The sequence below is a fragment of the Camelina sativa genome, chromosome 11 (assembly GCF_030686135.1).
Source record: "Camelina sativa cultivar CO46 ecotype springtype chromosome 11, ASM3068613v1".
Lineage (NCBI taxonomy): Eukaryota > Viridiplantae > Streptophyta > Magnoliopsida > Brassicales > Brassicaceae > Camelina > Camelina sativa.
The window spans coordinates 2,614,093-2,629,079 of record NC_141890.1 but is presented as its reverse complement, the minus strand read 5'-3'; the positions used below and the strand labels follow the sequence as shown (position 1 = coordinate 2,629,079).

Below are 14,987 nucleotides of genomic sequence, written 5' to 3'. Positions count from 1 at the left end.
TGTTCTCAAATAGATAATTTTCTCATAAATCACATATAAACAAAATTAATTATGTTTTTGTTGGTTTTAACAATTTTTATTTTGTAGATTGTTTTTTTATTGGTTGAATTGCGTGTAAGTAGATATTAAATGGTACTTTTTGTTTAAAGAATAGACAAAAATTAAATGATTCTTTGATCTATGTGTATAACTCTAAAATTCATATGATAAAAATAGAGATAGTATTTAGTATTTATTGTATATATTATTTAATAAAATATTAGATTTGAAGACCTAAACAATATATAAGTAAACAAGGCATTGTCGTTGTGGACGCCACAAAATTTTATAATTTTTATTAGTAGTAGAGATATAGTTGTTTATGTTTATTAATTCAAATAATAAATTGTTACTATGTTCTGTAAATGTACATGTTTACAATCATAGGTCATAAAAATCTTGTGGCTTTCTTTGATGGCGGCTTCCAGATTGGGGACCTTGTCGGTCAGAAGGAGGTTGTCACTGAACTCCCAGTGTATGGTTTTGTGAGTGAGATCAGCAATAGAGTTGCGAAAATTGCCTGAGAAGATGGGACCACATGCGTGGTATAAATTTGCTTAATCTCTTTGCTGCTTTGGCTTTTATGTCCTAATGGTGTGTGTTTTGCTCCAGTATGCTGTTCGATTTTACTAATGGTAACTTATTTTCTTGTGATAAGGTTCATCATGAAGACATAGAGAATCTGCAGTTTACGTATGAAGGTTCTGTTGCAAAGTTTGAACAAGCGTTCCCTAATGTGATGAGTAGTGACAATGATTCTACCAAGGAGGAAGATGGTAGTGACGACAATGACATTAGTTCTAGAGACGAAGCAGTCCCATCCCAATATTTTTTAGCCTCTAGATGAACTAAATTTTTTAGACTCTTTTTTCATAGTTAACTTTTTTTTATCCCTTTTATTCAAAAGATTAGGGAGTGGACCCTTGGCTTTGCCCCTCCCGCCACCCCTTTTATCACCACACTTATTAGTAGTATTATTGTATATATTCGTGATCAACAAAGACATCATACAGTAGATTAACAAATTAGCATTATGTCAAATTGATTATACAGAAAAAATCACTTTATTGAATGATAATTAATAAGATGCACCTACTTTATGTAGAATAATATAATATATATTGGTTTCTAATTAAGCAATCTCCAACGGTAGTATGTAAGCAAATTTCTTAGATATTAAAGGGAAAAAAATAAATAAAAATATGGAATAACCTTTTTTTTTTGGACAAACAAATATGGAATAAGCTAAGAATTATTTCTTAGCTATGATATTTTACTGGTCTCAATGAGTGGAGTGTTAGTAAAAAAAGAAACGGTAGTATGTTAGCCATTTTTTTTTTGTTGATTTTGATTATATATGTGCAGGCAAATGTTGATGAGGCGGTAGAGAAACTCAAATCCAAAGGGATTGATGCATATAGAATCGTTTTGTCATGTTTCCAATGCTCAACATCGCCGTAATCTTGCTGGATTTCAACCACAATCAAGGATCCCCCCCCCCCCCCCCCCCCCCCTACACGAGTCTGTTCTTAAACTTTGTCCCTTTTTTAACTATTATTTGTTATTCAATGTCTTTTTATTGAATATATATATCTCTCTTTGATGCAATTCAGATCGTGGAGGCACCGGGGGGACTAATATGATAAAGTTTTTACCTTTATGTGTGTGTTGTTATTACATATATTTACAAGCTGACATCATTGTTCGTGGTTATGCTGGTTGGAATTCTAGGTTCGCTTGGAAGGTCTTAACCAAGTCTCCCAAAGGTACGCTCTCTTCTTTTGACACTTCTTCCTTACATCTATACACCTTTTTGCCTTATCGGTTGTTTTATTTAATTTTGGCTAGTTGTTGGTCCTCTGTTTCTTGTGTTTTCCAGATGAAAATCGTCATTGGTCTGAAAGGTGATGAGCCAGAACAAATTTACATGTGAAGCACAAGCAAATGAATTGACAAGGATCGATTCTGAGTTCCAATCTGAAAAGTCTTTGAAGCTGGAGGATGTGCAGATCTTAGAGTCATGCATTCTAGATACTGAAGATGGGATTGAGTCACTCTCTAAATCATTGATTAAATACAGTCTCGATTCTTAACATCTAATAGGTCACTGTGCCTACAAACTTTTTGTACAACATGTAAATGTTAATTAACACAGAGACTAATACAAGATTCTTTCACATACTTAATTTTTGATTTCTTCTCAGCTTTTATCAGGATCAAACTGTGTGTATATGTCTAATATTTTGTTATGTTTTATAATTATCTCTATTGTTTCTCAGCTTTTGCTCTGTTTTAGCAATAAGAGGAAATCTTTTTCCATATAATTTGCCAAAACATGTTTTCTTCTTTTTACATTTGTTGGATAACACCTACTTTAGCACCTGTGTTACCAGTAATTCCCACACGAGCAGCGACCATTGGAGAAGTTATGAAAAATCTTGGAATCTCCCACAACGATCTCTCTTCTCGTCATTTTCGACGCCTTTTCCAAGAATTCATGACATTTTCTGCAGATTCTCGTGTTATTCCTCACCATAACTGTTCTGCCTGTTTCCGTAGAGATCAAACCAAAACATGTGGCGAGCCTTACCGAATGTCTTCTTGGTGAATTGCTTATGCTCTTAACTAGAGTCTCTGGTCTCAACTTTGAGACACAGTAAACATAAGTGTCTTCTTCTTCTTCAATCATCCTTGTCACAATATCTAAGACTTCATAGATCTTGTGTGTCTCAACGTGGGATCTGTCTCCATTTGTGAACACATGAGTTTTGCTCTTCGTCTCAACAGTACTGCGACTTGGTGTTCTGGATATGTCATGTCTCTCCATGAGAAGCTTAATCCTATTTACATCTTTCCATCTTCCAGCTTCTGCATACATGGTCAAAAGCAAGACATAACATCCTGTGTTATCGTGTTCCATCTTAAATATCTGTTCTGCAGCGAATTCAGCTACGTTTATGTCAATGTGGTTTCTGCTTGCATTTAACAAAGATCCCCAAATCCTAGCTGTTGGCACAAATGGCATTTCTTCAATGAATCTCTTGGCTGCGTTGAAGTTTCCTGTACGGCCAATGAGATCCATCATGTACCCATAATGCTCTATTCCAGGATCAATCCCGTATTCTCTTTTCATCATCTCAAAATATTCCCATCCTTCATCAACCATACCAGTAACGCTACATGCTGCTAGTAGTGAAGCAAAAGTGCTCTTGTTTGGATTTACTTTAGAAGAATTCATCTCTGAGAATAAGCAAACCGAAATTCTCCCAAAACCGTGTACTGCATAAGCCATGATGATGCTATTCCATGAAACAACGTCCTTTACCAAGACGTGGTTGAAACATTTTCTTGCATCCTCAAGGTCACCACACATGGCATACATGTGAACCAGCGAATTCAGGATGATGGTGTTTGACACGTATCTGGACTTAACAATATAAGCATGAATTTGTCTACCTTCACTCAAAGATAAACATTCTGCATAAGCTGGTAGAATACTAGCAATTGTTGTGGAATCAGGTACAAGTGATGAATCCCAGAGCTCTTGAAATAGCTCCAAGGCTGAATAGTTCTTCCCATTCTGCACATAAGCAGCAATAATCGAGTTCCATGAGACCAAATTCTTTTCAGCCATTCGATCAAATATAACCTCAGCTGATTTTAACTGCCCACATTCTCCATACATATCAATCAGAGCAGTTTCCAATACTAAATGAGGAAAAAAGCCTCTCCTTATTGCATACCCATGAATCGTTCGACCCTCCAAGATCCCACAAGCAGGAAGTAGATTTATCAATGTAATAACATCTGGCTGCAACCCATTTTGCTCTGAAATCTTCTGAAAACAGAGAAAAGCATCAATGACTCGTCCATTTCTAGCATAACACCCTACCATAACGTTCCAAGCTACGATGTTCCTCTGGACCATACTATTAAATATCCTCTCTGCATAATTCACTTCACCGTATTTACTGTACATGTCAAGAACTGATGCCAATACCATAACATCACCCGTTTTAATCCCACTTCGAAGAGCATGGCAATGTATCTCCTTTCCCATTTTTGCACTATACAAATGAGAACAACAAGCACCTAAAGCGCTCATAATACTGAACCTATCCGGTTTAAATCCACATATCAACATTTCTTTAAACAGCATCAACGATCGAGAGCCATCTTCAAGTGCAAGATATCCAGAAATCATAGAGTTCCACGAAACAATGTCTCTCTCAAGCATTTCTTCGAACACTTTCTCTGCATCCCAAGCACACCCAAGCTTCATGTACATTGATATAAGAGAATTACATACATAAACATCTAAAACAAACCCAAGCTTGATCACCATCGCGTGAATCTTCTTCCCATCTTCTAACGACGAAATCCCAGTCACAGACTTAATCACGAAAGGATAAGTAAAAGAATCAGCTTTGATTCCTGCAAAAACCATTCTGCAATAGAATTGAACCGCTTCAATGTAAAACCCAAAGCTAGTGTAACCTCTAATCATCACATTCCAAACGAAAGCATCAGCTTTGTTCATTTCATCGAACAGTTGGAGTGCATCATCCATGAGACCTGAATCAGCAAACCCACGTAAAGCGCGAGTGAGCGCAGGATCATTGACCTGCTGGGATCGTTTCCGAAGACCTACCCGGGTTGGTTTCGAGAGTCTATAGTCGAATTCGAGATTACGATTACCATTTTGCTTCCCCGTTGTCTGGTGATTCTCAGAAGAAACACACTTGCACGCTTCGCTGCTATTGAAGATACGGTAGCATCGAGATAGAAGAGTCGTCGCAGCCATCAAATTACTGGAAAATTGAAGATTCAAGCAAATTTGTCTCTCGTCGGCGACGCCGTCGTCGTCGTCGTCTTTTGCATCTTCGTTTTCTCGCGGGAAAATGTTCGGTGCTCGTAAAAACCAGTTAACAATGACGTCATTAATCTATTTTTAGAGTTTTTAATAAAATTATGAATTATCAGAAATTAACCGCTAATTTTTTATGACGTTGCAACTTTATTTAACGATGAAGAACAAAAAAACAAAAAAGAGTGCATTTGTTTGGTTTCTAAAGGGACTGAAACATATATTTACAAATTTCATTTCCAAAGTAGTTTTTAAGAGAAGAAGTCCTCATGGCTATTACCATCGTCATCATCAGTTGCATTCTCATCGCTGCTCTCATAATTGAAGGTGCGGATAAGATCAAGAAGTGCTCTTCCACGGGATGGTTCTCCTTCTCTCTCTGGACTACTACTGCTTCTTCGGCTTTGCATCGCGAAGAGTTGAGACAACAGTTCCCGCCGTGTAGATACACGGTACATCCATCTCCTAGGCGTTCGCTTGGGCTGGAACACACAAATTTCAAACATCATCATCATCATCATCTTGATGACTGCCACTAACACTATCAACAACATTTGTCTCACTACCACCATTGTTATCAATTTCATTAAAACATTCATCATCACTATCCATATCATCATCATCACTATCCATGTCATCATCAGAATCATTATCATCAAGTCCAATACTATAATCTGAATCATCATCATCATCATCATTATCCTCAGCATCATCAATAGATTCATCTTCCCCCTCGTTCCCATCAATAATAATATCCATTCCATAACCAAATAAATTGTCTTCATATTCAGGGGAGCTAAGAAAGGATATTAACCGACGAATGCGACTCGGTAACTGGATATTTTTCAAACATAGCAGCAGTAGCCAAATTAGTTTGGTGTTATGTTATCAATTTCAAATTTTCAAGCAAAAAAAAAAATATGCTAATCAGATAAATATAACGATCCACCACCTCTACATGCATTAAAACACACACAATTCAGGTAGCCTATATATAGTCCTAAAATGAAGTCCTATCTCTCCCCAATCAATCAGAGTATTGCACCTTATCTGTTTCACTGATTAGAGAAGGTTCTCTAGCACGAAGGGGGATAAACTAAACAATCATAATGTGAATTAATGCAACAATAAAGCATACCAGTTCGATGTTTTCAGGTAATATAGCTCTTTCAGCTGCCTTTGACGTCCACACCTTGATGTCACTTTCAATTCCACTACTGGCAAGCACAGGAATATGCGGATGAGGCTCAATACAGTTAACTACATCCCTATCTCCTTCCATAACACGGATTAGCTCCCCAGTTTTTTTCCTCCAAGTAAATATCCGCCCACAGTCTGACCCACTGACCACATATTCAGACCGAGGTCCAAAAAAAGTCACACCCTTAACCGTCTCAGAGTTCTTGTGACCCTTATAAACCATAGGAACTGAGTGTTCGTTCTCATCTTTCGAGGAAGACGCTGATTCTGATTTTGATACACTACTCTTGGAGGAGGCTGGGATAGGGTTAGACCCTAATCCCATATCGGGTGTGAAAAGATATATGAATTCGTCATTGTATGAAACAAGAAGCTCGCTTTGCTCTGAGAAAGCCAAACCCGTTATTCCAACATCATCATTGCCAATAAGATGTGGAGGGCAAAAGTGATCAGCAGCAGGGGTTGAACCGTTTAAACCGCCACCCTGAATTCTACGGATATCATAAAGACGAGCGTACTCGTTCATTCCCCCAACAACAAGGAGGTTAGAATTTCTCGGGTCAATCGCAATTGCGTTTAGATGGATGGCTTCCATGTTCCTCCTCTTAGGATCAACTGACTGGCAAGTGAAAAGTTCTGTAGGGGCTTCAGTCCTCAGATCAAACTGAAATGGGGAAAGAAACCAATTTGTTTAAATCGAATTATAAAGTAGAAATCCAAAAAAAGAGTGATGCAGCTACTACAACTCACACGTTGTACTAATCCATCTTCACCACATGTGTAGAATACATGAGGGTTTCCTGGCTCAATACATAGCTTATGAGCTCTTCCTTGATGCAAACCTAAGAAAGACGTCTTCACTTTGCCACCCTCAAGAATGTTAGCACGCCGAACCTATGAAATTTAGAAAGAAGTTAGAAACAAGAAGCTAACCATGTGATACAATAACATAAAAAAAAACATATGTAATCAGAAAAATTACCATTCCATCAGCAGCACAAGTAACAATGGTTCGATCATCAGAGAAAGGCATAAACTTTGCTTGAAATACGTTATTAGCGTGTCCTGAATGAAAGGAAAGCTTAACGTTCCCAAGTTGCCAATCCCAAAGAACGACACGCCAATCATCAGAACCCGAAATCAGAACATCTCCTTCACCATTGAAGCTAACGGTGTTCACACACCCTTTGTGCTTCTCTAGCTTCTTGTATATCTCAAGACGCAAAACCAAATTCTACATATACAGAACCACAATAAGAAAATAATGATTCAACATGTAACGATTCATTCAATTGGACAAGAGTACTAAAATCCACAAATTTCAAAACTTTCGAACTGAAGAGAGAATCAGAAGTGTAGGGGATTCGATGTACGAGGAAACAAACCTCGGAGGCGGAGAAGCGATTGGAGAAATTACGGGAAGAGATACCACCGACCTCTCGTCGCCAGAAATCAACAACAGGGTGATGTACTCCGTTAATGTTTGATCGGACCCTCTTCGCACTCTCACTCATCTTCCTTTGAAAAAAAGAATCGACGGAGATATGTCAAGAGATAAGATTCCAAATTGTCTCGCCGTGAAATTTTCCTACTTCGGGGAGAGAGAGAGAGAAGGAGATGAAGCGTAGTAGTGTACAGTGTAAAGCCCGTCGCCGGAAGAGAGGGGCGATTCTAGGATCATCCAATCATAACTTGACGCGTGTAATCACCCCCTCCCCTCATTCTTATGTCCTAATGGGCTTTTATTGGGCTTGTACATTGTTTTCGAGTTTCCTAATTTTTCGAGTTTATTTGTAGTATCAGATTTTATATGTGAAAGATACAAATAAAAACGACACCGTCTGGTACTACTGAATCAAGCCTTGTTTATTCTCTCGCACAACACAATTTATTCACGCGTTGTTGTCAATAATCACAAATTTATTGACGTTTTTTTAATTCAAAGGCAATGTTGGATTAGCTTTTTCCTCAGCTAGGGTTCAACCTTTGGTATCATCCTTTTAAGAGTGATAAGCGATGATAAGACTCTGAACATCATCAAAGTCCCTAACTACATGAGTCATATATCGAGCAAAGCCAGCTTTAGTAAGAAGAAAGTTCCACTCTTTCAAAGTCCTTTAATATCTTTGCCTGTGCTTTCAGTGAACCATCATCACCATGTCAAGCTGCAATTTCACGTGTTTACTTCTCATCTCTTTCTTCCATTATCATCCTATTTTTCTTCTCTCCGACCACGCAGTACTCCACTATCAACACTTTGCCAACGTTTGGTGGGGCAGCTTCTTTTCATTTCTTCAATACTATCTTTTATGCAACCTTTGTTTCCCCAATCGTGTAACCACCAACCACTGCGCCCATTCAATTTAATCACATTTTACGTATTAGACCACGTACGTGTAACGTCTTTCCCCACATATTTTTATAAAGTCTTCAATTTTTTAAGGAAAACAAAACATTTTGATAATGACGATCTGCGCAATATCCCCACTTTTTTCTTTACTAGTGGATCAGGAGTATCTGGGGAAATTAGTATTGGTTGCTTTATTTATGTGATATCTCATAGTGGTTTTTAACTATTCATCAATTGATTCTAGAGACCCCATGATTCTATTATGTGATTGTGTCATGTCTAAATTATTCATGTTTTTCTTTTTGGATAAATTTGGATCCAAACCCTTACTGAATAAATTTGTTTTGTTCTACTCTATCGTTTTGATCCAACATCCCGTCTTGTTGTATTGTATATGACATGAAACTTTATGTTAACAAAATTTTTTTTGAGTAAAAGTTAACTTAATTAGATTAGACTTGAAACCAGTTGCAACACCTCTTAATAGTTGATACTTGATACCAATATTGTTGCCATCAAGGCATTCTCAAGCTTTGTCAACAAACGTACACATATCAGCGTCGCTGTCAAATGTCTAGGAAACTTAGGGGGATGTCTCACGCGCGCTCAAACGAATCCTAATTCAGAATTTGGAGTGTTTAGACAACACTTATAAGCGTTTTATCCCAAAACATGCTTAAACCGAGAAAACAGGCTAAAACCGAGAGAAAACATTGAAAGGGAAGATACAAATAACAAAACAACACGGCTGGTACTGAAACAAGCCATAATTATTCTTACACAAGTCGACTATTCACACGTCGTTATCATTTCTCACGTACTACTAAACCAAAAATCACAAATTTATTGAGTTTTTTTTCAAAGGTAAAGATGTGAGATTCAATCTTTCATATCATCAATTTTAAGACCGATACGCGATGATGAGACACTGGACATCATCAATGTCCTTAACCTCGTATCGAGCAAAGCCAGCTTCTGTAAGAACAAAGTCCCACTCTTTCAAAGTCCTTTCTTTGCCTGTGCTTGTGTGAGCCATCATCACCATATCAAGCATCAATCTCACGTGCTCTAACTTCTCATCTCTTTCGTCCACTATCATTGTCTTTTTATTCTCTCCGATCACAGACTCCACTATCAACACTTTCCCGACAATTGGTGGGACAGCTTCTTTGCAATTTTTCAATATCTTGATGCAATCTTTGTCTCCCCAATCGTGTAACACCCACTGCCATCATTTATCACATTTTACGTATTATATATATATATATATATATATATATATGATTCAATTATGATTGAAGAGTATTTTTGTGTTTTCCTTTCTTTTCTTTTTTTTCTCTCCAACCACACATAAATTTTTTAAAAACCACTCATTAATTCAATCGGTAGCCAATCAGAAAGTTAAATGTCTACTAATTAGTGTTATCCTGTATACTTTAGGAAAATCTGAAAACTTAAAAATGATTTTGACAAAAAGCGCAAAACAAATCCTTAAAGGAAGATTCTACTCTTCTCGCCTTGTTTATAAATTTATATATAAAAGATGTGTCGTCTTATGTATTGACTATCTGGGAAAAGTAGTAGTGGTTGCTTTATTCATTTGATACTAGTTGATAATTGATACTACTTGATAGTGTTTGTTAATTACTTGCTATTAATTGATTCGCTACTTTAATTTGGTGTCAGATCATATGTCATGTCTAAATTATTTATGATATAACGGAAGATAGTTGAAAAATAGAAAAAGTATAACCCACTTCTAAGTTAACAAAAATAGAATGTAAAACAAACATTATACAAAATAGAAAACAAATCAATATATAGCTTAATTAGTACGAGGCTTATATATATTGAAGCTAGAAAAGAATGATAATGTTTCTAACATTAAACTATAATTTTTTGTTTTAATAATTTTAACATCTATTCATTTTAATTGTGTATATGAAATTTGATTTTGATGGAAAATAGATGAAAGTTGTAAGGAATACACACTAGTTTTTTGTGAATAATAGTTAAAAGAAGATAAAAGTATGGAAAGGATATACTAACCTTGATGAAAACAGCGTCGCATGCAGGAATAGAATCAAACATATCTCCCTCAATATTAGTAACCCCATCCAAAAACTGAGCCACTTCAATAACATGAGGAAGATCAAAATTATATCCTTTGATCCAAGGAAACTCCTTTACAAGTATTCCCAACGTTTCTCCGGTACCGCCTCCTACGTCAACCACTGTATCCACACCGTCTAACAAGCCGTGACAAGCTCCGGCTACACGTGGCACCACTCGCCTTGTATCACAAGCCATGGCCTCATTGATCAGCTCGCTGAGGCCCGGGTTATCCTGCGCGAACGACCACACGTCTTTACCGTGCACTGCATCAAACGATGGTGGAGTTGACCCGTTGACCGGAGAAGACACGACTGAGCTCAGTCTCAACCATGGGGCGAGCATCTCGGGTCTTGTTTCGAAGAGAACAAAAGGAGCCAGCGACTTGCCGTCACGCTTTGTGATCATCATACGGCGAGAGAGTGGTGTGTTAGTGTAGCCTGTGGCTAAACCATCTTTTATGGGGACTTCTTTGAAGAGTCCTTGGTGTACAAGAAACCTCATTATACGGCGGAGATGTGAGGGAGAGGCGGAGACGGCGGAGGAGAGTTCAGCTAGTGTCACGGGATGTGACGAAGGATGGTTTTCAATGGCTTCTGGTATTTTAAGATCAATGGCACACTTTGCAGCTGCGATATCTGCAAACCCAAAGACATACCTCCATATGTCTAGAGAAGCTTTTGCTTCTTCATCTACTATTTTTTTTTTAATATCTTCCATTTTGTTTCTATCAAGCTTTTGTTTAGTAGAGATATAAAGACAGGTGATATGGAGTTGAGAAATTAGGGTTCTCTTTTATAACCATCAGAAGTGGGGGCACAATGGTAATTTTGGTTTTATAAAAGATAAGTACAATAGTAATTTCAGAGCCCAACATGTTTTCATGAATTCAGTGTTTCAATGAATTTAATGTTTAACATCAATATGACATTTAAGAATTGGATTCAATAATTTCTTTTATCAGTTTATGACGAAAGAAGTTCAGACCACCTGTCGATTCCTTTTGTTTTTTTACTGCTATTAGCCCTTAATTGAAAGATGTAAAAACCAATGTGGTTAGATAAAATAAATACTAGTCGAGACAAAGAGGAATCGACAAGCTTCGGTGTTTTGGCCTACCAACTTAGATCCACCATTACATCCTGTATACATTACATGAAACTTAATGATAGCAATAATGACTATGAGTTAAATTCTACCTAATTTAGACTTAAAATCTTGCAATCCCTCTTAATGCATGTATTCCTAGCAAACCATTCTCAAGCTCTGTCAAGCAAACGAACACATATCAGCGTAGCTGTCAAATGTCTCGGACATGTGTCCTCTGCGCTAGACGACATAGACGCAATTTCTCAAATCTTATGCAAATTGTGTTAAAATTCGAGAGATTCTTTTTTTTTTTTTTTGTAAACCAAATTTGAGAGATTCTTTCAATTCTCCATTGCATATGGGTTCTTGTTATTTATTCTTTTTTTTTTGGAATAATATAGGTACCGCTTCTTGTAAGCCTATATATTTTATTTCCTAAATGATATTTATACTTTATCAAGAAAAGAAAAAAAAAAGTAATGTAGAATGAATTCTATAATATATACATGCATGGATGAAATTTCTAGTGGAAATTTCGATAAATTGTGTATCAGTTATATTAGCCTTGCTTACATTATATATCTTTTTTTTGTCAAACTTACATTGTATATCTATGATTTTAGAAATGTTATATATCTCTATATCTAAATATTAAAATTGAGTACGATATCAAAACAAACTTTGGTGCAGTTAGTATATCATGTATATATATATATATATATATTTATCAATGGTTAAAGAATGTGCGATTAGATATTGACGCTATGCGTGTCTTGATATCCTTCAATATATTAGTGGAATCTAGTACCAAAATAATGTTTAATGTAATTTTGCTAAGTCAGAAAATTACGAAAAACTAAATTTTGTCAACTGTGTCTGACACAATAGATGTGCATGTACGCTGATTAAGTCACTGATTAGGAAAGGATTATCACTAATGTTATTAAAAATTTGCGATGATTGACGCTTTGTAAGAAAGCATTTCCTTCAATAGATTAATGGAAAGCTTTAATCATGTAAGGAAATGGTGCTAATCTCGTGTGTTCTGTGGACGTCAAAGATGTTCTTTCTAATAAAAATAAACTCCGTGGTGGAGTGTCGCTAATCTCATGTACTGTTGCTTTTGTACCCTTTATAATTTCATGCATTTTATATGGTGCTGACGAGAAAGAAAACATTAAGATACAAGATTGTAAAACATAAATGGCAACTAGGAAGACAATGAAATATTAAAAGAAAATTCGCAGAGGTTTATTGGTTTGTGAGTTATAATTATTAATTCAAAATTTCTGTTATTGGATAGCTGATTTTTTAAATCCTAGTCAATATTATATGTCGTCATTGGTTTGATGTTTCCTTATTAATTAAAATCAATACTATTTGCTTTCTCTTTGGATTTAATTCATATACGAGGATGTAAATTTTCATTCTGAATGTATTAATATATAGTAGTTAAAATTTACATGTTTAATTTTAAATCCATTTCTATATCAATGAAAATGTACGTACATTTGGATGATAAGGTAGAAGAAAATTGTATATTTGGATGGCCTCTTTGATATTTGTGATTACAAAAACATGTTGAATATAGAGCATCAAGTGCTTGAACACAAATATGAAATATCCTACACATCGTATCACTTGACTGATCTAAATTGAGTTGCAAGTCCTACATTAAACATGTTAAAAACAAGGTTGGATTTTTCCATCGGTTCGAATATCTTTGCAAAAAGGTAGGCACACAAAATTTGAAATATTTGGTGTGACGTTTCTATTGTCTGAGGAAAAGATTTCCAAACCACCGGTACATATTTTGTCTAAGCCTTTTTTGTGCAGGGGCCATGATCATGATCTATTATTAATTATGTCTCTTCCCTTCATTGAACTTGATATTTTTTCTCCTCGATTTGTTGTCAACTTCTTTCTCATATATATATAACTAGAATTTGTACCCGCCCACGCGCGAGATTTTAATTTAAAATATTTCTTATCAATAAAAATTATTGAACTCAAATATAATTATTTCAACTTTTGTGTATAAATATATAACTTACTTTACTCAGTGATACAACATATATATATTTTTAAGATAATATTTCTTTGTTATATCTATTTGCGATTTTACGTTGAATTTTAGTTAAAATTTTTATCAATAAAAATCATTGAATATGAATAAAATTTGAAGATTAAAAGATAAAACTATATAAATGATGTACTTATTTTACTAATCTATATATAACATATATTTTCTAGTGTTGCAATAATATTGTCGACAGTCTTCTGACCTTTTATCTTTAAAAGAGTTTATTCCATATTCATATCTCATCAAAACATAATTTTAAAAGTTCTAACGTCAATGTCGATCGTTGACCTAATTATAGAGACCATTTAAACATATCGATATCCTACATTAAATGTGAATATACAAAGTTTCATGAACAGTTTTACTGCTATGTCGCTATAATGAGGTTGTCAAAATGCATCATCAGCCATAATAGAATTTTAGACTAAGTCAAGAATGCTTAAATGATGAAACATTTAAACCCCATAATGAATATCTATTCACTAATCCAAGCTACATATTTTTCTAAAATCTCATATGTTATTTGCATATGTTAATTTTGTGATGCAACCCCAACTTCGTGTTCTCAAAAAAAACATAGTGTACTTTAAATATGTTGTTTTTGTCAATGTTTGGGTTAAAAACATTTGATAATATATATATATATATATATGTATTATATTTGTTATATGTTTTATATCATGTTATAAAATTGTAGCTCCAATTGATAATATACCTTATGAGATCTACTACACAAATCACATGCCACTTTTTGTAACGGCTTGCATATCATTTTTTCTATATTTCCTAACCATTGATTTTGTTTTTTTAGATAGATTATTTTTTCAAAATTCTTTTTCATAGTTTTCCCAAAAAAAAGTGTGCCCCTTACAATGTATTTGTTTTAGATCAAAACTTTTAAGTTAAATAAAGTTAAGTAATTAATCTTTTCTTTCTTATAAGTAAAATTTAATAATAAATCTTTATGGTATATGTTTCTTAGAAACTAATGCTTCACTTCAATTTTATTTTCATGTTTAGATTTTTATAAATACGATTACATAACTTGTTTTTTTATTCCACTATGCATTAAAATCTTACTTACATTCTAAAACTCATTAACTCATTCTAAATTTTGGAATATAATCATTTTTTGCTTATAATTTTAATAATAACAGTATTACTAAAACAAATTTATATTATTATTTTATTATTTACTAAAAAAATATATTATTGTTTATACTGTTTTAAAATTTAATTAATTTTAG

The 14,987-nt window shown here is 34.9% G+C and overlaps 2 protein-coding genes and 1 pseudogene across 4 annotated transcripts; all 3 read right to left on the bottom strand.

Annotated features, from left to right (window-relative positions):
• Positions 1-2,329: 2,329 nt before the first annotated feature.
• On the bottom strand, positions 2,330-5,021 carry LOC104721270 (pentatricopeptide repeat-containing protein At4g35130, chloroplastic pseudogene; annotated as a pseudogene). The gene has a single exon (XR_015572458.1). The product of XR_015572458.1 is annotated as a pentatricopeptide repeat-containing protein At4g35130, chloroplastic pseudogene (transcript).
• Positions 5,022-5,036: 15 nt separating this feature from the next.
• LOC104721271 (Transducin/WD40 repeat-like superfamily protein) lies at positions 5,037-7,881 on the bottom strand. 2 transcript variants are annotated; one of them, XM_010439215.3, is made up of 5 exons: positions 7,492-7,881; positions 7,089-7,340; positions 6,857-7,000; positions 6,045-6,770; positions 5,037-5,388 (listed from the first exon to the last, which is right to left on the bottom strand). In XM_010439215.3, exons 1-5 carry the CDS (start codon positions 7,618-7,620, stop codon positions 5,158-5,160), a joined length of 1,482 nt encoding a protein of 493 aa, XP_010437517.1. In that variant the 5' UTR covers positions 7,621-7,881; the 3' UTR covers positions 5,037-5,157. The 2 variants fall into 2 exon arrangements, with proteins under 2 accessions (XP_010437517.1, XP_010437516.1); XM_010439214.3 differs by having other exon boundaries at positions 5,037-5,740; positions 7,492-7,800.
• A 1,233-nt stretch (positions 7,882-9,114) lies between these two features.
• On the bottom strand, positions 9,115-11,450 carry LOC104721269 (acetylserotonin O-methyltransferase-like). Its single transcript, XM_010439212.3, has 2 exons — positions 10,506-11,450; positions 9,115-9,681 (listed from the first exon to the last, which is right to left on the bottom strand). Exons 1-2 carry the CDS (start codon positions 11,286-11,288, stop codon positions 9,358-9,360), a joined length of 1,107 nt encoding a protein of 368 aa, XP_010437514.2. The 5' UTR covers positions 11,289-11,450; the 3' UTR covers positions 9,115-9,357.
• Positions 11,451-14,987: the final 3,537 nt, after the last annotated feature.

Coding starts and splice junctions, on each gene's coding strand:
- LOC104721269 (XM_010439212.3), bottom strand. CDS start 11,288: ATGGAAGATATTAAAAAAAAAATAGTAGATGAAGAAGCAAAAGCTTCT. Junction 9,682..10,505: donor GCGACGCTGTTTTCATCAAG/GTTAGTATATCC, acceptor AAATGATGGCAG/TGGGTGTTACACGATTGGGG.
- LOC104721271 (XM_010439214.3), bottom strand. CDS start 7,620: ATGAGTGAGAGTGCGAAGAGGGTCCGATCAAACATTAACGGAGTACAT. Junction 7,341..7,491: donor ATCGCTTCTCCGCCTCCGAG/GTTTGTTTCCTC, acceptor CTGTATATGTAG/AATTTGGTTTTGCGTCTTGA. Junction 5,741..6,044: donor TACCTGAAAACATCGAACTG/GTATGCTTTATT, acceptor AAAAATATCCAG/TTACCGAGTCGCATTCGTCG.